Source organism: Polypterus senegalus, chromosome 8 (genome assembly GCF_016835505.1).
Source record: "Polypterus senegalus isolate Bchr_013 chromosome 8, ASM1683550v1, whole genome shotgun sequence".
NCBI lineage: Eukaryota > Metazoa > Chordata > Cladistia > Polypteriformes > Polypteridae > Polypterus > Polypterus senegalus.
In genome coordinates, this window is record NC_053161.1 from 159,387,268 (window position 1) to 159,411,961 (window position 24,694).

Sequence of the window (24,694 nt, forward strand, 5' to 3'; positions counted from 1 at the left end):
TTGGATGTTTTCTAAAGTCCCGAAATGACGTCCTTTGAGGACATTTTTTAGTTCAGGAAAAAGGAAAAAGTCACACGGACTGAGGTCAGGTGAATAAGGGGTCTTGGGAACCACAGGAATGCCTTTTGAGGTCAAAAATTCTGTTATGGAGAGGGCAGTTTTTCGGCACCATTTTGGCACAGACCTTTCGCATGTGCAAATGTTGAGTCAAAATTTGATGAACGGTAAATCTGTTCAAATTTAATTGTTCACTCAACATTCTTAAACGACGGTCTGATTTCACAAGAGTGTTCACACGTTCGATGTTTTCATTGGTTTTCGAAGTTGAAGTCCTCCCTGAACGGTGTTCATCTTTAACGTGTTTTCTGCCTTCCAAAAATGATTTGTGCCAGCGAAAAACTTCAGCTTGGTATAAAAAATGTTCCCCATGGGCCTGTTTTAACTTTTCAAACGTCACACTTGCCGTTTAATGGCACAACGTTGCTCCAAATTCCGCTGTTCCATTTTGCGTGACGCACAACCAAAAACACAACTTCGCTAATAGCAGTCACAAAAATCACGTAGTTAACGGAAGGAGTTGAAACTCGCACTGAGCTATGGGAGGGTACTGATACACGTGCTCCATCAAGGACAACAGCGCAGCGTTGATAGATCGCTTGCAGTGTTGCCAGTCTCATTACTTTTCTGACACACCTCGTATTATATATACATATAAATTTGTGTTTATATTTTTGTTTGACAAACATTGTTCACAAATCTTTCACTTTTGTTATTTTTAAACATGGCATTTGTTTATTCAATACAAAATGTATGAAAACATGTATTGTAGTTCTTTTTTTAAAGTTAATAAAATGAAGTTGCTTTGTATCAATATGGGTGAATAAATCCATTCACATGAGATGAGCCTGCACTCAAACGACATTGGTGTGTTAAGTTCATTAAACTTGTAAGCAAGAATGTCACTGCCCTCTGTCCACATGGTGTTAATCATAAACTGAATCATTTCATGCTGTTTAAATTCTGCTCAGTTACTGGAGAATATTTTATTTTACAGCTGTTAAATTTAGTTCAGTTTTATAGTCTTTAATAGGTAAGTTTTGTTTATTGGGGGGGTTTACAGAGACACCTTGAAACAACATTAAAAACACATCACTAAGAACAAACATATTACAAATATGAACTATAACAGCAAGCACTTACTGTAACAATTATTAAAGTGATAACAGCTCACTCACTTAATTTAAGTTTGTGGATATAGAGTTAAACGTCTAGTCATTGGAATAAATGAGGATTTGAACTGGTGGCTTTATACTTTTGATTCCTTCAGCATCTGACCTGATTGCACACCTGAGAATGAATCTGAACAAGTGGACAGTCACAGATAATACTAAAGGGGGCAGTCAGCACAATGCCATGTAAAACAGTTTTCTTTTCTTTTGTTGAAAAAGGACCATTTATTTCTATAAAACCTGTTGGCTACATTAAGTTTTGTAAACCTGATGCCTTAAGACAAATGGCAATTTTATTTTAATGATAATTGATATCTAAAGATGTTTTTAAACAAACACTATTTGTCCACAACAGATTGCAACAACAGATCAAAATGGAAAAGGGACTTTATATAATTTATTACGTGAATGGAAAAATAAAATTACTACATACTACATATGCTGCTTCGTTTATTTTGCAGGATGAAAACTTTCATTATGGTGGACGAATGTGGAACTAAAATGAATATACCGTAATAGATGGATGGATGGATCAAGTTGTGAATTGGCATGCACAGTTCAGATCGGGCCGTGCCGTAACGTTGATTTATTTATTATTATTTTTTTTTCATTAAGCGACGGCGATGTATATTCGTACCCATAGACATATATAGATAGACGCCGCATTCACTGTGTTGCCCCGTCTACACGATACGTCAGCGCGTCCGCCCTATTGCGAGTGGCAAAAGTGACATTTAAACTAGTGCAGATAGACATGGAAACCGGGTTTTCTGATGAAAAAACAATAACTTTTTAAACAGGATCATTTACATACAATAGATTTTGGCGAATCGCTAACATGCAATTATTGATATATCTATATACGTCTATGCTTGTCCCCGTTGCGCGCGTGCGTATTGAAAGGCCACGTCATCGCACACTTTACGACGCTGCCCAATCTGTTTGACGCATGCGTGAATACTTTACGGCACGTTAGACTTTCAGTATGCCTGCACACGCGGATCGGGTAGCTACAGGTATTACCAGACCGTCTCACTGGCTGTATATTAGAGATGCGAAGTGTTACTGGCAATCGAGTGACTGACTGACTAAAGGTATCCTGCTTCAGGGCGAACCAAGTCCCCAAAAGACAACGGTAGGCACTTGTATGCTGTAAACAATCGAAAAGGGCAAAAGTGGTGCCGGAGATATATTTTCTAGTAATCGAACACCAGGTTAATGATTTTATAATCTATGTTGTGCGCTTTTGTCTCTGCATAGAATGGCGTTCGGATGGCCACGGAGTAGGAGCTAATCCGTAGTCACAGGGTGCAGAAGAGCGAGAGCACCGAGGCGTGTGCTATTTTTACGGGTCTCACTTTTTCACGAGTCTAAAGTTCCACTTAAATTTTGCCCTATTTTGCGTATGCAATCCGTAGATGGCGATGTTTACCTATTATTTCAAATTTTATTTGAATGCTGTAAAATCGACACATTCTCCTTAGTTCAAATGGTTTTTGAGTTTTACTCCTTTTTTGACTATAAACACATGTCCTAGTATGTATTTACTAGTATTTTGCGTCTGCAATCTGTAGATGGCGTTGTTTACCTATTATTTAAATTTTTATTTGAATGCTGTAAATCGACACATCCTCCTTAGTTAAAATAGTTTTTTTTTAGTTTTTCTCCTTTTTCGACTATAAAACGCACGTGTCCTAGTATATATTTACTGAACTAGAAGAAATGCTGCCGCCGACTTTAACCGTGGTTTTTTGAGAAGACTATAGGATGGCTGTCTGAGCAGAACGTGACATGGATTTACTTTCCTGTTTTACACTGTCAAAAAATGATGACACTTAGGTATGAAGTAAGCTTAGAACGCCGATTCTTCAAAACGTTTAAGGAACGTTGAAATATCATTGCAGTACATGTTAAATTATTCTATCCATCTAGTGTCGCGCCAGTCCCAGCAAGAGTACAGCGCGAGGCAGGAACAATACAACGGAGTGCCAGCCCCTTGCAAGTTCTGTGACACCGTGTCCTCGCATGTTTATTTATTAAAAATATAGGTTATTTAAATGAAGTTAAAGTTTTATGTATATAATAAACATTTTGCTGCATTTCTTGTTAAAAATTATATCGTCATCATATGTAAATAAGCGCTTTATTAAGTGGCTCAGGTTGTGCAATAATATTATGACTGTATTGCAAGTTTACAGTGAGGTCATTGTACTTATAAGTACAAACAGTTCTACAAGGAGCACTTGATGGACTGATTGAGTGCGTTTCTAGTTCTTGGGGTGAAACTGTTTCTGAAAAGTGAGGTCCGTACAGGAAAGGGTCTGAAGCGTTTGCCATATGAGTGTAGTTCAATAGACTGCATGGCTGAGGCAGCGTGATGCTGTATACCGATAATTCTCTTTCCACTCAGCTGCTGTAGAGATATGATTCCTCACTCAGATACAGTGATATAAATACTCCCGAGTGGTGCAGTGAGTGTAATATGGAAAAAGATGGTCTGCTGTGGCAACCCTTAACGGGAGCAGTTGAAAGAAGAAGGTGCAGTGAGAATAGCAATGCTAAAACAGCTATTGCATTTAGAATAGTTTGACCATTCTGTGGACCATTATATTGTTACAGGTTAATTACAATCGAATGCATTAAACTAATAAACAATATGCGGTTAATTCCAGTGTATATGTTAAACCGCGTCAGGGATGTGGATTTAAAAAAGAAAGGGAACCAACACTGGAACAGTAGCACTGCTTTGACGCTAGGTGCCGCCAGTCTGCAAAACCGAGCGAAGAACTTGCTTACGCCAGGGTTTGAGCTTCCATGGAAATGTGCATGGCTTTATGCCAAGTTTAGGTTTTAAACATCACGGTTTGAACGTGGAAACGTTTGTATGCAACATTTTTGTTTATACATGAGGACTCAGGTGATTGTGGGGGCATCAAGATGTAAGGCTTTAAGCTTTTCCCCCAGTCTGTGAGTTAGAATGGTGTTAAAGGAATTGGGCAAATCAAGGATTATTATCCTGACAATGGTGCTGGCTTTGTGGGAGTAGGCTCTGTGGAGCATGTAGATCACAGTGTCTTCCACACCTGTATGTGTCTGAGTATTTATAGGACCAGCTTCGTGATTTGTGAAGCAAGAGCAACTGGTCTAAAGTGCTTAGGATCACTGGAATGCCCTCTCATTGGTGCTGGGACCACACAGTTGTGAAGGTTCCCTAGTTCTGGAGGTTTTTTCACAGCTAAAAACCTACTAGAAACAATTGGAAAGGGAGAACAGGTGCTGAAGGACCCCACATATCTGACTGGCACAATTTTTCAGCACTCTGCGGTTGATTCTTCCCAGCCCTGTAGCCTTATTCGTGCAGTGTTTTCCCAGCCTTCTCCTCACTTGATCAGCAAAGGCAGACAATTCAGGAAGTGGAAGTGAGCTGGAGACCACAAGTGTGATGTCATTGTAGGGGAAGGTCATGCAGGGTACAGATGTTAGCTGGTAATCCAGAACCTCCTGAGCTTGCACTCATAGACTAGCAGTTTTTGAGGAGGGTTGGATTGACAAGGCTGAGTCAAACCTGTTGAAGAATTGGTTCACTTCATTGGTTCTGTTCCTGTTAGCGTTTCTGCATGTTTTTAGGCCTGCAGGTAGCCAGTTGTAGTCCTCATCCTGTTCCACACTTCCTTCACGTTGTTCTGCTGTAGCTTGTGCTCAAGTTTGTCTCTGTAGTAGGCATTCCTCTCACAGAGCTGCTTCCTCACTTCTGACTGCACCCATTTGATTTCCTTATTATCTCCAGACATGAAGGCCCTATTGTTCTTATTCAGGAGAGCTTTCATGTCTTTTGTGATCCATGGTTTGATATTGGACAAAATGGGTTAGGGTTAGGGTTTAGGGTTAGGGAACTGTGTTACCCATACAAAACTTGATGTAGTCTTTGAAACAGAGGCTAAATCTCTCAGTGTCCCTCAGTGTCTTCACTGGGTGACTCACAAATCACTTTTCTGTCAATGAGAATGGGAGTATTAATTTTAGAAATCAATAAAATATACATAAGGTATTACTTTGTCTGTTAAATCTAAATACATCTGAAGTGAGACATTTACATTGAATTGTTTAAAACTCTCTTTCTAACCCCACAACAGATTTTATACTAACAAACCATAAAAGTGGCATATTGTTTTTGACATTTGGTGAAATTTGGTAGCTATTCTTTAAAATTGTCTAACTTGAGCCAAACATTTTGGGTCGCCTTCCACAAGCTTCTTACAATAAGTTGCAGGAATTGTAACCCATTCCTCCAGACAGAGCTGGTGTAACTGGGGCAGGTTCATAGACCTCCTTGCTTGCACACGCTTTTTCAGTACTGCCCACAAATTCTCAATCAGATTAAGGTCAGAGCTTTGTGATGACCAATCCAGTACCTTGACCTTAAGTCATTTTACCAGAACTTTTGAGGTCTGCTTGGAGTTATTGTCCATTTGGAAGGGGCAGTTGTGACTGAGCTTCAACCTCCTTGATGAACTCACTGAGATGTTGCTGCAGTACATCTCTATCGTTTTCCTTCCTCATGATGTCACCTGTTTTGTGAAGTGCATCATTCCCTCCTGCAGCATAGCACCCCTACAATATGATGCTCCCAACCCCATTATTGATGTTTTAGGATGGTGTTCTTTAGCTTGCAGGCCTCGCCCTTCCAAACATGACAATGGTCATTATGGCCAAAGAGTTTGATCTTGGGTTCATCAGACCAGAGGAATTTTCTCCAGAAAGTTAGATCTTTGTCCCCATGTACCATTGTAAACTGCAGTCTGTCTTTTATGGCTGCTTTGTTTCAGTGGCTTCATCCTTGCTGAGCAGCCTTTCAGGTTATGTCGATATAGGACTGGTTTTTGCTGTTTACTTGTCTACCTGTTTCCTCCAGCATCTCCACAAGGTGGTGTGCTGTTGTTCTGGGGCCGATTTGCAGTTTTCACGCCAAAGTAAGTTTTTCTTTAGGAAATAGAATGCATCTCCTTTCTGAGTGGTATGATGGCTGTCTGGTCCCATGGTGTTTATGCTTGTGTATTATGTTTTGTTCAGATGAACGTGGAAACTTCAGGCATTTGGAAATTGATACCCAAAGATAAACCAGATTTGTGGAGGTCCGCAATTTTTTTCTGAGGTCTTGACTGATTTCTATTGATTTTCCCATTATGTCAAGCAGAGAGGCAGTGAGTCTGAAGGTAGACCTTAACATACATCCACACATTAACTAATTAGGCTAATTTGCTATCAGAAGGTAATAGTCATTCACTTATGACACCATTTTCTGTAATTTTTCCAATTTGTTTAAAGACACAAGTGTATGTAAACTTGTGACCCACTGGAATTGTGATATAATCAAAAAAAGTAAAGTACTTGGAGGTCTGTGAACTTTACTGGAAAAATTACTTTTGCCCTACGCATTGAGTGTTAAAGAATTCACCCTTAGTGTATGTAAAGTTCTGACTTCAACTGTAACTCTGTTTTCTTCTCTGGAAAATCCCTACCTTTATCAATGTTATCAAAATTAGATATGCCCTATAAAGAAAGATTACTCTTTTTTTTTTTTTCATTTGTTATTTATCAGTGTTGTCATCAACGAAATGAATGTGCTGTTGCTAGTTTGTTTTTTTTCCCCCCAGTATCTCATGACATAAAAAAACAAAAAAAACAAAAAAAAACAGATAATGGTATTAATTGTAATGAAGCAAACCACAGTAATGTCCTGTCACTTTTTAACTACAGGCATGTAAACAATCGTTTTACAGAGTTGACCTACAACTTATCTTATCTTTGACAACAAGGTGTGTTTTTAAATACACACTGTAGTACAATACAAAGACTAAAGGAAAATCAAAACAATTTCCAAATCTGAAGGATACTGAGAAATTAAGTTATGATTTATTGTACTTGGCTCCCATCTTTCTGAGATGAGGAGGTCTCATCCCCACTTACTAGATTTAAACCTAGAAAAGCAAAAATCGCAACTGTTAGGGCTCTGTTTCAGATCAGATCCATTGGACTAGGGCTCGCTGTAATGTCTGTGGCGTAAGCTGCTGGCCCTCCACCTTCATCGTAAAGAATCCTTTGTTATGATTTCTTCTATCGGGACATAATCTGGTCCAATTTCTAATAATCCCAATTAGAGTTGCAATATGTACAGTATCATCTACAGTAATATCTTGTTGTTTTGATGAAGTGCGTGCTGAAATTCTCGAATATGTTACTCACTTTTGTGACTACCAGGGAGCACACCAGCTCCTCATTACCTGACACAACAGGCACAAACACAAGTGCAGCACAACACAAGGCGCTTATTCAGCTGCGGAAAACGTTTTTCCTTTGTGTCCCACCATGGCAACTCCGTACAATAAGCACTGATAAATAAAGCACAATGTAATTTTTCTTTATTTCTCTCTCTCTCTGTCATTTTTCTGCCTCCTCTCCTACTCCAGCAGCTTTCTGAGAAGTGACCAGCTGCAGTCAGGACAGTTTTAGGCCTCGGACAAATGCAAGCACTGCAGACCCTATTAGGTCCATAAATGGACGCCCCCTTCTGGAGCCATTCTCCTGTTTCACTGGTGAACTGACACTTATATTACACGCTCCTCATGACGATTTCAATTCTCTTTAGATCCTGCACTCAGATGTGGATTCAGTATTCAGTACATTTATTAACCTTCTAAACTATCGAGTTCTCTCAGTTCTGCATTTGAAGCAGTTGTTTTGGTGTCATATATTAGAAACAAATTGAGCAAATAACATTTTGTATTTTATAGTATAGATTTTATATCTGCGTTTGCCATGTCTCATTCATTAGATTGCACTTTTTAATATGTTAGTTAAACGCTGCAGCCAATGGAGTCGTGGCTCTGTGGCTAAGGATTTACACTGGTGGACCCTACATAAAATGGGAAATGCTAAGGAAGCATGGAACACATGATATCCGATATGGTGTTCCACAAGGCTCTATCCTGGGTCCACTGCTCTTCTCAATCTACATGCTTCCGTTAGGTCAGATTATCTCAGGGCACAACGTGAGCTACCACAGCTATGCTGATGACACACAGCTGTACTTATCTATAGCACCTGATGACTCCGACTCTCTCGATTCACTAACACAATGTCTTACTGGTATTTCTGAATGGATGAATAGTAATTTTCTCAAACTAAATAAAGAGAAAACTGAAATCTTAGTAATTGGCAATAATGGATTCAATGAGGTTATCAGAAATAAACTTGATGCATTAGGATTAAAAGTTAAGACGGAAGTACAAAACTTAGGGGTAACTGTTGACTGTAATCTGAATTTTAAATCGCATATTCATCAGACCACTAGGACAGCATTTTTTCACTTAAGAAACATAGCAAAAGTTAGACCTCTTATATCATTGAAAGATGCTGAGAAATAAATTCACGCTTTTGTTTTTAGTCGACTAGATTACTGTAACGCACTCCTCTCAGGATTACCCAAAAAAGACATAAATTACTTGCAACAAGTGCAGAATGCAGCTGCTAGAATCCTAACTAGGAAAAGAAAATCCGAACACATTTCTCCAGTTTTGATGTCACTACACTGGTTACCTGTGTCATTCAGGATTGACTTTAAAATACTGCTTATGGTTTATAAAGCCTTAAATAATTTCGCTCCATCTTATATATCGGAATGCCTGACACGTTATATTCCAAATCGTAACCTTAGATCCTCAAATGAGTGTCTCCTTAGAATTCCAAAAGCTAAACTTAAAAGAAGTGGTGAGGCGGCCTTCTGCTGTTATGCACCTAAAATCTGGAATAGCCTGCCAATAGGAATTCGCCAGGCAAATACAGTAGAACACTTTAAAAAACTGCTGAAAACACATTACTTTAACATGGCCTTTTCATAACTTCACTTTAACATAATACTGATACTCCATCCATCCATTTTCTAACCCGCTGAATCCGAACACAGGGTCACGGGGGTATGCTGGAGCCATTCCCAGCCAACACAGGGCACAAGGCAGGAACCAATCCTGGGCAGGGTGCCAACCCACCGCAGGACACACACAAACACACCAAGCACACACTAGGGCCAATTTAGAATCGCCAATCCACCTAATCTGCATGTCTTTGGATTGTGGGAGGAGACCGGAGCGCCCGGAGGAAACCCACGCAGACACGGGGAGAACATGCAAACTCCACGCAGGGAGGACCCGGGAAGCGAACCCGGGTCTCCTAACTGCGAGGCAGCAGCGCTACCACTGCGCCACCGTGCCGCCCTATACTGATACTCTGTATGTTCAGTTCTTCATAATGACTATTCATAGTGGCTCCAAAATCCGTACTGACCCTACTCTCTCTTCTGTTTCTTTTTCCGGTTTCTTTGTGGTGGCGGCCTGCGCCACCACCACCTACTCAAAGCATCATGATTCACCAACATTAATGGACTACAAGCGAGAAGTCTACGTGACCATCATCATCATCAAGTCCTTCCATGAAAACCCTAAATCCAAAGAGGACTGTTTGATTTATGTTAGGTAGATTGCCCAGAGGGGACTGAGCGGTCTCGTGGTCTGTAATCCCTGCAGATTTTATTTTTTTCTCCAGCTTTTGGAGGTTTTTTTTTTTTTTTCTGTCCACCCTGGCCATCGGACCTTACTTATTCTATGTTAATTAATGTTGACTTATGTTTATTTTTTATTGTGTCTTCTATTTTTCTATTCTTCATTTTGTAACGCACTTTGAGCTACATTTTTTTGTATGAAAATGTGCTATATAAATAAATGTTGATTGATTGATTGAAGGAAGAAGACTAAGAAGAATAAATTATATGCTGCACTCCGCTATGATTAACACTACATATTCTTATAGACTCCGAATCGAATAAATCATATAAACAGCCAAAATATGTAATACTGTACTACATGCCAGACGATTAGGAGGTCTTTATAGTACTGTTTTTGTGGTCCTCTCAGTGTTATATCATTAGTACTTTATTATTACTGGTGTTCAAAATTATAATATTTATATTAATGATGCGTTAATCGCGGTGGACTTTATGCTCCAGATGACTGACACACTCACCCTCAGAAGCACGAAGAGGTATATAGTAGTTTGAGTCGCCCAGCTAAGACCTTCTCTGTTAGCCGATCGGCTTTGCGTGCCCACTGGGGATGGCTCGCGACCTCACAGCAATTACTAAGAGACATTTATTACATTAGCACGACAGTTAATCCTGGTGAACCTTTTTTTTATATAGTAAATATTTTTTTTACACACATTCAGTTTACCACCATTTAGCACAAGTGTACCGCTAACACGGGGTTGGGGGCATGGAAAGTGGGTGGAGTCAAGAGATGCAGTTAATCAGGGGCATCATCCTATGGGCCTCAGAATGTCTCGGGTTGCTGAATCTGTCTGAGACATAAAACTGTCCTGACTGCAGCTGAACTCTATTGAGCTTTGTCCTACGCCTCCCAACTCTGGCTCCTTGAATGGAGTGAGGTGGCTCCTTTTTATAGAGCACCCAGAAGTGCTCCAGGCATCCAGTGATCTCCTAACAGGCCTACTTCTGGGTTTGGCGGCAGTCCTGCAGTGTAGGGCTCAGCCATTCCCAATGTGCCCATATGCTCCTGCAGGACTATGCTTCCATGCTTCAAACCCATGGCATCATAACAAGCCAGGGTACTGTCCTCTGTTGTCCCAGGAGTTTTACTGCCCCAAGCAAGCATTCATAGTTTTTATCCTCTTTCTCTGTACGTTTAGCATTCATTTCCACAGAGGTTGATGTGCTTGCTGCTTTCAGAGCAGCTCTTCTTTTCCCCTCCCCAGCGGCCCGCTTTTTCTCTTCTTTCATTGGCATTTTTTTGCTTTAAAGCTGATTAAGTCAGTGTTTATGTTGCAGTTGATTTTTCTTAATTTTTCACTTAAGCTGACACTTAAGTGTTCAATCTGTCTCAAGAATGCTTAAGATATGAAGATGTAGGGGAAGTGACGGCGAAGATTGTAGGAATGAGAACGGCGCGCGTGTATGCATGTGCTGGATGTCTGCCCTGCTGGCTGCTGCCGAGAGTTGATATGTGTACCAAATTTGGGGTCAATAGGTTTAACAGTTTATGAGCTACAGCTGATTTGAAATTTTTTATTTCTTTGTGAATTTCCCCTTCTGATTAATAAAGCATCTGCCTGTCTGTCTGTCTTGGACAGACAAACGGACAGTTACTGAGGCATATTATATAAGACGATAAGTTCTGCCCAGATATTATTATATCTGATCTTATAGCACTCCTTTTTGTTAGTTATTTGTACAGAAATATAAAATTGATCATTATGAACTATTAATGTCTCTTTTCAATTACTTTTCCCTTCTCTGTATCATGATATACTCCTTGGTGCCATTGCTATACTGTCAAGCTATTTTATTGCCCATGGGAAAGACACAGAATTACTTAGTAGCCTTGGAATCCACAAATGAAAGGAATCAATCTTCTTTGACTTCCCAGTAGAGTAAAATGACCTTAGATGAGTTGACTGAAGTCTCCAGAGCTGTGACTGCGTTGGACATTGTTTATAAGTCTACATTATAACTGACTAGACCTCCACATGTTTATTTTCAGTAGGCATTCAGCTGACTGGACATATTAGTTTCTTGTCAGTCGAAGAGTCACATTTCAATACTAATATCAATGCATATGTTGTTAAGATCAATATGTCAAGCGTCTTGAAATTTCTTTTTGTCATTTTTACTATGTGTTTAACCCAATGTTTATTTTTGTGAATCCAGTCTGTAAATTGTTATTTTTAAACTTTATCAGTAAATGTGTTGCATTGCTCTGAACCTATTCTCGGTTCTTAAGAGCTATTCAAACAAGGCTTTACAACCCCTCTATGAGAAAAAATAATACTATTTTTTACTAGAATGCCTCATATTGTTACTCCTCTAAAATTCATCCCTTCTAAAACTAAATGTGGACTAATGTGTGCAGTCTGTGAACTATAAGGAATGGTTAAAGAATGTGATTAATTGTGTTTACTTATTTTTGATGCAATCTTGAAATAATTTTACTCTCTTCTGTTTACAGAAATAAAGCTGCCATTTCCGGTAACGTCTATAAAATGAAGGCAATTGTCCATCTATCTAGGATCTTCTAGAGGTGGTATATAAATGGGAATAAACTGACTCAGAAGAGACAAGTAATGTGTGATGTGCTATTCAGATCAGTGTTGCTATTTCAGAGTGGATCCTTCCAGAATCATTGTGTCCAAGTGAAAACCAAACCATTGGATTCTGACATAAAGGAGACTGAGAAAGCATTATGTTCATTACGTTCTGTAAAAGGTAATATATGAAAATAATCAACATAATTTCAGACTTCAGTTTGCTGTGCTGTGTTGCTTCACAGTTGGTTTTTTGGTTGGGTGCTGCTTTGTCCACTTTACGTTTAACTTTAGTGGCACATGGAAGGAACCAGAAAACGGGAGCACCTCTAAAAAACTGTATCAATAAGCTGGTCAACAAAAGGCTAGTAACCAACTGCATTGGCCAACTGTAGTGAAGGATATGACTTAAGTTTCAGTGAGATTGGTGGGTGTAATTTATATAAGATAGACTTGCAGAGACCTTTCAACCTGAAGTTCACCCATCGGTAAACTGAAATTTTGTTTGCTTCTGTAAGTGTTGTGACTTGAAGAAGATCTTGTAGTTCTCTGAGGGGCAACAGCAAAACCTTTGAAAGCCAGATTCTCATCCTGCTGCAGCACTAACTGGAAGTGTTGGCTGCTTACTTAATGTACTTAAAGTAATTTTCTTTCTTGGTAAGGGAGTTGGATGCTGAAGGAAGGCCTCCTATAAAGAAAACTGCAACATTTAGGTACAAGCACCCCTTGTACAATACAAGCAAAGGGAGAATATCTGACTGCACAGGAGTCTCCTTTCTTTGTATGACATGGAAAACAATAAGAATGTGCATATTAAGGAAGAAAACTGTGAATGGGAATGCTTGCAACATCAGATGAAGATTTATAGCATTAAGGAAGAGGAAGATTCTAAATTGGGGCTACTAAACGTTAAAAGAGAATCTGAGCCAACATCAGATACAAGTGACTTGCAACTAAATACAATTCTAAACCATGTCAAGGCAGAAGACTTCAAATCAGAGGCTGTCTCTCAACTTGTGTGTCCAGAAGAAGAGCAAACTGGAACAGACTTCACGAAAAGTAGATTTCACTCCTTCCAGAATGATTATGTCCAAGTGAAAACTGAACCTTTGGATTCTGACATAAAGGAGACGGAGAATGCATCATGTTCAGCACATTCTGGAGAAGGTAAGAGATAAAAATAATTGTAAAAAAAATCAATGTCTAGCTCAGTGTGATCTACCTACAGGGTTTCTCTCTCTTTATCACAACTTAGAAATGTGAGCTAATTTTGATTCATGAACTCCAAACTAAACACCAAACTTGTTTTAATTAGCTCTTTTAGATACCATAAATATCTTTCAAACTGAGCAACTCATTTTTAAAAACCATAATGTATTATTTTTTTAATTCCCTGAAATGCTGTGCAATGACCACAGTTTTCTAGGTTTACACGAAGTAAAAGTACAAGCATGAATGTTAGCTGATTCCCAGGATTAACATTACCCTAAGGAGGTTATTGCTGGAGGTATATTGTAATCCTACTTGACCCAATAGTACTATTCAGCAACTCACACAACTAAAAGAAATGTCCTAGAGCTCCAAAAGGAACTTAAGTTTGTGGGATGGTTATTCAACCAAGCCTTGATTAACTTCTTTCTTTAACAGCAAGTACTACAGTAATCCCTCCTCGATCGCGGGGGTTGCTTTCCAGAACCCCCCGCGATAGGTCAAAATCCGCGAAGTAGAAACCATATGTTTGTATGGTTATTTTTATATATTTTAAGCCCTTAGAAACTCTCCCACGCTGTTCATAAATATTCTCCGCACAGTTATACAGTAAGCCCTTGTTTATCGTGGTTAATCCGCTCCAGACAAACGTATTTCCACGAAGTAGGATTCTTTATTTATAAATATTTTCGCAGTTAGAGCATTGAAAACCCGTTTACGACCTTCTAAATGCGTTTTTAACATTATTAGAGCCCTCTAGACATGAAATAACACCCTTTAGTCAAAAGTTTAAACTGTGCTCCGTGACAAGACGGAGATGACAGTTCCGTCTCACAATTAAAAGAATGCAAACATATCTTCCTCTTCAAAGGAGTGCCATCAGAAGCCGAGAATGTCAGAGAGAGAGAAAAATAAACAATTAAAAATCAGTAGGGCTGTTGGGCTTTTATGTATGTGAAGCTCCGCGATAAAGCAGCCGCAATGAAGGGATCAATGTGAAGGTAGTCTTTCAGCATTTTTTACAGGAGTGTCCATATCTTCTAAGCAAACAACCCCTCTGCTCACACCCCCTCCGCCAGGAGCAGAGAATGTCAGAGAGAGTGAGAGAGACAGAAAGTAAACAATCAAAAATCAATACCTGCTGCTACAGCTTTTAAGTGTGCGAAGCGCTGCACGGGAAGCATATCGTATATCATTGAGGAGTTTTATTTAATATGTAATATGTGCTCTGATTGGGTAGCTTCTCAGCCATCCGCCAATAGCGTCCCTTGTATGAAACCAGCGAAAAATCCATGATATATATTTAGATATGCTTACATTTAAAATCCGCGATGGAGTGAAGCCGCGAAAGTCGAAGCGCGATATAGCGAGGGATCACTGTACTTGATACTGTAAATGATCTGTGAAACTACCAACAGTTGTATTAAATAATGAGAGATCAATCTCAGGAGTAAAGACTATATTCTCCATATAAATGCACAATAGCACAATTGGCAAACTGACTTGGGGATTGTCGGTAACATCTCAAAAATTGTTCTTTAACCTCTGGGGTTCTTCTTTTATTGGTGGATAAGTCAATGCTGGAAATGTCTACGTTATTAGCCTTGATTTACATGGGCAGTGCTCACGTCTCAGACATGACACTGGTATGAGCCTATTGCTGCCCCTGCCTTGTTACAGATCAAATACAGAGCAATAATAACACCTCAGAAGAGGCCATGGGCCACTGCCTATGGGAACTTCCCCTGAAAGTCTACACTTTAGACTACCTTAACTGCTCTCCTTCTGGGCCTTACCAGATAAACTACCTTTGAAAGGGCCAGACAAATCTAAAACATTATCAATGTGGCCTAAGCTGGGCCTGGGCTCCCTCAGCTTCAATAGTTCAGCATGGGCCAGAAGGACACCTGCATTCCTCGGCTTTTTCATTTTTACTCCTGAACGGGATCCTCCATGCTAAGAGAAAAAGCACCTGAATGAACATTCAAGACTTACTCCAACAAACGTCAGGAGGTTCTCCAGTGTTTTGTCCAGTTTGTTTGTATTTGCATACTTGTACATCGTCAGGTCTGCCATTTATGTGAAAACATTGCACGTGAGCTGCATTCACTTGTAGATCACTCCATCCACAGTGTAGCAACTTGCATGTTCTCCTCTTCCCATGTAAAACTGATAGCTTTGCTGTGGTATATCTTGACACTTGGCACATGTTGCATCGAACTGCATCATGTGTTATGAGTAAGAACAGACATAGTCTTGGATGAGCATTTATTGAGCATTTTAGTGAAGGTCAAACAAACCCAATAAGTCTGGAATCAATTTTTTTTTGTTGTACATAATAAATTTGCTGTATATACTAGATACCTTTGCCTAGTTGGAGAAAGATCACACTCAATCGACAAGGAAACAGAGTGTGACTGCTAATGTGATCTGCTAGCTTTTCAAAAGCAATATTAGAAAAGTCAGTGCTGACAATCTATATACAGTGCATCCAGAAAGTATTTACAGCGCATCACTTTTTCCACATTTTATGTTACAGCCTTACTCCAAAATAGATTAAATTCGTTTTTTTCCTCAGAATTCTACACACAACACCCCATAATGACAACGTGAAAAAAGGTTACTTGAAATTTTTGCAAATATATTAAAAATAAAAAAAATTGAGAAAGCACATGTACATAAGTATTCACAGCCTTTGCCATGTATCTCAAAATTGAGCTCAGGTGCATCCTGTTTCCCCTGATCATCCTTGAGATGTTTCTGCAGTTTAATTGGAATCCATGTGTTGTAAATTCAGTTGATTGGACATGATTTGGAAAGGCACACACCTGTCTATATAAGGTCCCACAGTTGACAGTTCATGTCAGAGCACAAACCAAGCATGAAGTCAAAGGAATTGTCTGTAGACCTCCAAGACAGGATTGTCTCGAGGCACAAATCTGAGGAAGGTTACAGAAAAATTTCTGCTGCTTTGAAGGTCCCAATGAGCACAGTGGCCTCCATCATCCGTAAGCAGAAGAAGTTCGAAACCACCAGGGCTCTTCCTAGAGCTGGCCAGGCCATCTAAACTGAGCGATTGGGAGAGAAGGGCCTTAGTCAGGGAGGTGACGAAGAACCCGATGGTCACTCTGTCAGAGCTCCAAAGGTCCTCTGTGGAGAGAGGAGAACCTTCTAGAAGGACAACCATCTCTGCAGCAATTCACCAATCGTGCATCTTTGGTAGAGTGGCCCGATGGAAGCCACTCCTTAGTAAAAGGAAGATGGCAGCCCACCTGGAGTTTGCCAAAAGGCACCTGAAGAACTCTCAGACCATGAGAAACAAAATTCTCTGGTCTGATGAGACAAAGATTGAACTCTGGTGTGAATGCCAGGCACCGCTCATCACCAGGCCAATACCATCCCTACAGTGAAGCATGGTGGTGGCAGCATCATGCTGTGGGGATGTTTTTCAGGGGCAGAAACTGGGAGACTAGTCAGGATAAAAGGAAAGATGACTGTAGCAATGTACAGAGACATCCTGGATGAGTGCTCTTGACCTCAGACTGGGGTGACGGTTTGTCTTTCAGCAGGACAACGAGACTAAGCACACAGCCAAGATATCAAAGGAGTGACTCTGTGAATGTCCTTGAGTGGCCCAGCCAGAGCCCAGACTTGAATCCGATTGAACTTCTCTAGAGAGATCTTAAAATGGCTGTGCACCGACGCTTCCCAGATGCACTGTACATTACCCTTCACAGTGTTGGAAGTGGGCATTTCCAACAGTAAGTAATAATATCTGAATCGAGACCCCTTGTGAAAGCACTCCACAGAGAAGCACAAATTAATCAAAGAAAAATGTCCTTGTTTTTCGTCACTAAGTATATTATCTGTAGTGTCCCCGCTATTAAAATATGTCTCCCAAGATTGTAGGATGGCCACTACTGATTATGTTGTAAACAATTAATTTGATCAAGTTTTTTATTGATTAATCTGACAAACTTTATCCATTTTATTTAATGCTTGTTGTATTTGAATATTTATTGAAAAAAAGACATGAAGTCGTCTAAGCAGTTTTTTTTTTTTTGATTATGAGAGGGGAGATGTATGTGAAAGGTATATTTAGAATTGCAAGTGAACTTTAAAAAAATGATCACGCATTTCTTAAAAAACAATATTCTTGAGAACATATGGATTTTTATTTTAGAAGATGTAAATACAGTTGTAAGGTTATTTTGTCTAACTCCAAGACGTTTCCTCTCAGCCATGTATATTTGACATAATTTGGCTTAATAATATTGCAAAATATAAATGGTACCACCTGAAAGCTTGTTTCAGAGAATGTCAGTTTATACCTGTTAAAGAGTGGATGAAAGCAAAGCTGATTTACTATACTTTTGAAGCTGCGGTTTATTTAACACCTAGATGAGGAAGATAGATGGTCATTTCCAAAGGATGGGACTGGACTGTGTCTTTATCTGGGAGGTTTCCAACCAGGATCCCAAGCTGTTTCATTGTGTAATGGGTGCGGCAAAGTGCTGTACTAGTGCATACGACCTGACCTGACCTGATATATTTCAGTGCAACTTCTAAATATTGTTTCTTTGCAGACCTGTTTCTCAATACTTGATTTCTTACTCTATGACAATTCTTTCAAAAATGTGACAAGTAGAGATTACAGATTGTGTGTAAATCAGTTAGTTCATCTTTACATTTTTAAAGTTCATTGGCGGTGTTTCTTTTTTGGTGGGGAAAAAAAAAAGCGCCCAATAGATAGCATACTTAATAACATAACAAGTACTTTTTCTTTTAGATCTACAAGATGACAGCTAAAGAGTTGGAATTTGCTGTCACTAGCTTAAAATATCGAGTAGTGTCCATTTGCAGAGCCACAGCACCATACATAACCACAGGGCTGGACCCGCAGTTTCAGGACAGAAGTGACATCACCATTGCTAGGCAAGGTGAACACAACGCCTCCATTTCTCGAGCACAACAAGTCTCCGTTTCTAGGCATGAGCACTACATTCTCATGCACAAATCAAAGATGGCAGAATTACTATTTTTAATTATAATTATAAAAACTGTATATTTTGGAAAATGTTTTTCAAAACGGGTTGAAAAGTTAATGTAACATTGCATGTATGTAATCTTTGTTCTTTGGCTGATGTGCTAAATGTTAATGACTACAACACTGGTTACAGTGCGGTTCAGTTTGCCTCGTAAAAACTGGGGGGCATCAGCACTTAATGTTGTATTGTCATCATGTTGTGATAAAAAGAATTTTTCCTTAAAGTTTACTCTATTTTCCTGGTGAATGGAAAATTCCAGGTACATTAAGACAATATTTTAACATAAATTAAGATGTTTTAAGTTCTGTTTTATTGTTTGTTGTATATTTTATAAATTGGATTCATCCATCCATTCATTGGGGGGGAATTTTTCATGAAACAACACGCATATTCCTGTTCAGTTAAGAAGTGAAGGTTACGTTTTTTTAATGAGAAGGTAATCTAGGGATAAGGTTGTAATTTTTAGGCCACTTTATATATTAAATTGTCTTCTTTTTTTTGTCGGTGAAGTAGTGTCAAATTATGTTACTTTTAAGAAAACTGAGCAATTCAAAATCCTTTGCCCAAATAATTTTTGTTGTCTGCTGCTACATTAAGTATGTTAGTTTATCGCTTAATTTTTGAACGGGTCCATAACCCGCTGAAAGCTTCCAAAAGTTATCATCCGAACCTCCATCTTTTGGAACAGTGGTGAAATCAATTTCGACGATTTACTTGCTGAGATCAGATGAAGCCTTCCGAAAGTAATTTTCCGAACTCAGTCCTGAAACAGCAGTGACGTCAACGTCCATCCTGCAACTGCAGTCCTAGATCTGCGGTGACGTATTGTGCTGTGACTGTGCAAGTGGATATTTATTGTAAGTATTTGTCAGATGGAGAGTATGATACTCAATTGAAGTAAAGTTAACACGTGCATTTTACAAACTACTCAATTGTATTTAGCTGGCTATTGTATTTATCTGTGCTACCCAAAGAAATACCATGGCTCAAACTTTCATCTCAACCCTTCTCGCTTACATGAATTTCTCAAGTTAATCAATTTCACATCAGTAAAAGAGCAATTGTCTGATGACTAAGGGAGTTGAAGTGAATTACTTATGGTACTCTCTTGTCCTGATTATACTTTTTGTTTTTATACCACTTCCCCTTTAGGTTTCCATGCATAGAACTAGTTCTGCTGCAATACCATCTGTTTTTTACATAATAAATAAACAACATTCTTGTTAATTTTTCCTAGTGGAAAAATACTCGCACAGAGGAGATTTTTGGGTGATATGTATAGGGGCTGTCTTTTGTTGGGGCTTGTTTAGTCGATTAAACAAAAATATGATTACATCAATTCTTTGGCCGATAAGTCAGTTATACTCAAATAATCCCAACACTGCTACAAGACTGAAAGAAGTTGGTAGGTATTGTGCTGCAGTAGTTAAGACTTTGGACTTTGAACTCTGAGTTTGTGGCTTCAAAACCTGCTACTGTTCAAGTACTCTTAATAAGGGTTCATAAATTACAATTGCTACTACTCTGGGAAATACAATTACAGTAGTCCCTCTCTATATCGTGCTTCGACTTTCGCGGATTTTAAATGTAAGCATATCTAAATATATATCACAGATTTTTCACTGGTTCGCGGAAATAATGCGGACAATGGGTCTTTTAATTTATGGTACATGCTTCCTCAGTTTGTTTGCCCAGTTGATTTCATACAAGGGACGCTATTGGCGGATGGCTTAGAAGCTACCCAATCCGAGCATGTATTACATATTAACTAAAACTCCTCAATGCTATAAGATATGCTTCCCGCGTGGTGCTTGATTGTTTGCTTGCCTCTGCCTCTCTCTCACTCTCTCTGACATTCTCTGCGCCTGACGGAGGGGGTGTGAGCAGAGGTGCTGTTTGCCCAGAAGATACGGACGCTCCTCTACAAAATGCCGCTTTATTGCAGTGCTTCTGCATACTTAAAAGCACATATTGATTTTTTGATTGTTTGCTTTTTTTGCATCTCTCTCTCTCTCTCTCTCTCTCTCTCTCCTCTCTCTCTCTCTGAAATTCTCCGCTCCTGATGCAGACTCTCCTTTGAAGAGAAGATATATTTGCATTCTTTTAATTGTGAGAAAGAACTGCCATTTCAGTCTTGTCATAGAGCACAGTTTAAACCTTTGACTAAAGGGTGTTATTTCATGTCTAGAGGGCTCTAATAATGTTAACAGTGTGGGAGAGTTTATAAGGGCTTAAAATATATAAAAATAACTATACAAACATATGGTTTCTACTTCGCAGACTTTTATCTATCGCGGGGGGTCTGGAACGCGATCGAGGAGGGATTACAGTAATGGTTTTGCTCAGTTAGAACACACAGGTTACATACAAGTTCATTTAAAGTAACATCACCTTTAAGACAAAAGTACAACAAATTTTTTTTTTTCCTTCTCAATGCAGATTTTGTGTTGGCATTTGTATGCACATTTTTTTTTAGCACAGTGGTAAACCAGTTTTTATGCAATCTACAGTAGGAAAAGAATTACATCTTGAACTGGATTAACTGGTCAACCACTCTTTCTGAACTTATACAGTTTCAAATAAACATTATTTTTTATTTCTGCAGATTTACAAGAAAGACGGACCGTCTCCCAGTCTTCATTTTTTGAGGCCTCTTTTCACAGTAGACCACAGCAAAATCAAAATGTGAAAAAACTGACATCGGAATCAGAGATTTTGACACCAGCCTCAGTGAAATATAGTTCTCTTATGAAATTAACAAGGGTAAGAATAATCCACACTAAACCACAGGGGCGTAATGCAAATTCAGCAGCTCCGTATGTTTGTCAAATGCAGACAAGAATATTTAAAGAAAAATTGAGATCTGAACTTCACAGGGATCACACACAACAGAAACCATACTGTTCTGAATGTGGAAAACAATTCTTTAGCAAAAGCTGCCTTGAAAGACACAAACGAATACACACTGGAATGAAGCCATATTGCTGTACTGATTGCGGGAAACAATTTAACACCAGTTCTAATCTTAAGACCCACACAAGAGTTCACACAGGAGAGAGGCCATATTGCTGTTCTGAGTGTGGCAAAAAATTCTCAAGGAGTACTTCTCTTCAGGTTCATTCAAGAATGCACACTGGAGAGAAGCCATATTGCTGTTCTGAGTGTGGTAAGCGATTCTCTAGTTATAGCAGTTTTCAGAGACATAAAAGAATTCATAATGGGGAGAGGCCTTATCATTGTTTGGAATGTGGCAAAGGATTTTCTGATGTAAGCAATCTTAAAAGTCATGCAAGAATTCACACCGGGGAGAAGCCATTTCGCACTTCTGAATCTGGCAAACAAGTTTCTGACAATCTGCAATCTTTATATTAATTCAAGAACTCGCAAAGAAGAAATGCCATATAGCTTTTCAGAGTGTGGCAAATGATTAGCACAAATGACAAGCCTCAGATCCATTTAAAAATTACACACTGGACAGAGGCCATATTGCTGTTTTGACTGGAAAACAATTCTCAAGGAGTGGCAGATTTCAATAACATAAGATTTCATATTGGAGAAAGGCCATATTGCTGTTTTGACAGTGGCAAATTGTTCTTTAATACAAGCAGTCTTCAGATTCATACAATAATTTACACAAGAGAAATGCTATACTGCTGTTTTGAATGTGGCAAAGGATTTGGCACAAATGGCAAGCTTCAAGTCTACTTCAGAATACACACTGAAGAGAAACTTTATTGCTGTTCTGACTGTGGCAAAATATTCTCAAGGAGTACTACCGTGCAGGGCCATTCAAGAGTACACAGTGGAGAGAAGCCATATTGCTGTTCTGAGTGTGGTAAACGATTCTCTACGAGTAGCAGCTGTGGAAGTAAAACAACTCCCCCGAGGAAGACTGGACAAGTTCAATCAATTAGATTTTTTTTCAGTCACAGATGAGTATGTGGATGTTGCAAGGCAGAAGAGCAGTTACATTTTTTTCTATTGGCTTTTTATAATTTCTTCTTCCTCCCCCTTCTCCTTATTTCATAAAAATAAACATAATATCATTTACTTAAGCATTTTGTTTTAGTATGCCAATGGGCCATCTGTTCTTATTTTTTTCTTTCACTGATCAGATAGACCCTAAAGAAGGAAAGTTCATCTTTCCTGTGTCAAATAGATGCGTTTCTAAGAAACTGGTAATTGTCTTTTGTCAGCTTACTGCACCCTGTCTTATGACAGACACCTGTTTGAATAACCTGCCGTTCTAGCAAAACTGCTTTGTCAGCTATTAACCCTAAGTAGCTTGCAAGCAGTTATTTTTTTTTCACACAGTTTACAGAGACATAAGAGAATTCACAGTGGAGAGAGGCCATATTACTGTTGTTACTGCGGCAAGAGACTCACTGATAAAAATAATCTTCAGAATCACACAAGGAAAAATCCAAAGTAAATGGAATATGATTTACAGCAGTAAAATATACTTACTGTCCTATTTTGACAGTAAGCATGAAAAGAAGTGTAAGAATTCCACTGAATGTTCTGTTTACCGGCCCCTGACACTGATAAACACATTCAGTATGTGAAGTTACGGGGAAAAGTGAACAGTAATTCAAACTGCACTAAATATAATTCAATTTAAGCTTGAATATTTCTATCAGTATATATTTTGAGTATAATTTAATGCTTATGTCAGTTGTAAATAGTATATAATTTGTAAATGTAACAATGTATTGTTTGTATGATTATGATTTGAATATTTAGATGGCAAAGAAGTACAGTGTAGAAAATGTCTTAAATATGATAATTAATGGAAATTCAAGTGACATAGAACAGTTAGGGGAGGAAGATGACGATGGTAGTGATGAGGAATGGACTCCTAAGGGAATGGTTGCTACAGAGGGATCAGATAGTAGTGGTGAAGAAGATGAAACAGACACACCAGTAACATCAAAACAGAGCTCAACAAAGCAGTCAGCAAAGGGCAAAGTAAAAAAGAAAGAGTACAGATGGAGAAAAGTGCCAGTAGTAAGGTTTCGTCACTATTATACATCATAAATTTTGACAGGTGTATGTTCTGCCCCCCTGGCATTTCCGGTACCCACCTGCTGCCCACTTGGTTATTGGGGCGGGGTGTTTCCCCGGCTCTTTTAGGTGTCTCTGCTCCATTGTCGTGGGTGCGCTGTTTGACCGGCATCGGACCTTTTGTCAGTCGTGCGTAAGGAAAATGGTTGCTCGATCTTAGCCTTGATGCTAAAACTGGGGCTGATCATCTTTGTGATCCTTAATGGACCTTTGGGACCCTGTAAGGTGTCAAAAAGGTAAGTCATCAATGGGGCGGAGCAGACATCCTGCTCCTATCTGCGTGCAGCACCCGGGGTGTGTACAGAGAGCGTGAGTGACAGACCCCCGGTGAGAGGATGTGCAAGAAGGTTTTAGAGAGAGAATCTATTACACACTACATCTATTACGTGTCACGCTGGGCAGGGACCTGGTTTTCCTTGTTCTAGCTGCCGAGTCTTGGTTCCTCTGACAACAGAAAAAAACACAAACAGCCGACAGAAAATATAACGCAAACAGATCTTGTTTAGCATGGATAATGCAATTTGCTCAGGTTTTTGTAAATTAATGTTGGTTTTTAAAAAAAATAACAATAATGGTGATTAGAGACAAGTTCAAAAGCTGCTGTCTGAATCTTGGACTTTGTTGCATGGTCTTTTATATAAGCCGAAAGTGTTTACTTCAGCAACAAACTGCTTCAGACAGTTAAGAGTATGAATTTTACTCTGTTTCACAATTCTTTTTTTTTTTTTTTTTTATTAATTTTATTACAATCAATACATAGCAATCAATTTTACAAAAAAAAAGAATTATGCTAAGAACAGATCGATCCCCACCCTTGAGAGAGAGAGCAAGCCAAACGGTGTAAAATTTAAGGCTTTTAAAAATACCTAAATCAACAAATTCTCTGTGCTTTATAAATCATTTCAAAATATTACTGATTAGATCCTGCCATGTTTTGAAAAAAGTCTGCACAGATCCTCTAACTGAGTATTTGATTTTTTCCAATTTTAAATAATA

At 39.0% G+C, this 24,694-nt stretch overlaps 1 protein-coding gene across 2 annotated transcripts; it reads left to right on the forward strand.

The window, feature by feature from the left end:
• Window positions 1–2,206: 2,206 nt before the first annotated feature.
• On the forward strand, window positions 2,207–22,590 carry LOC120534427 (zinc finger protein 679-like). Of its 2 annotated transcripts, none has more exons than XM_039761999.1 (3): window positions 2,207–2,364; window positions 12,302–13,544; window positions 21,240–22,590. In XM_039761999.1, the coding sequence occupies exons 2-3, from the start codon at window positions 13,166–13,168 to the stop codon at window positions 22,004–22,006; spliced, it is 1,146 nt and encodes a 381-aa protein (XP_039617933.1). In that variant the 5' UTR covers window positions 2,207–2,364; window positions 12,302–13,165; the 3' UTR covers window positions 22,007–22,590. The 2 variants fall into 2 exon arrangements, with proteins under 2 accessions (XP_039617933.1, XP_039617934.1); XM_039762000.1 differs by having other exon boundaries at window positions 2,226–2,245.
• Window positions 22,591–24,694: the final 2,104 nt, after the last annotated feature.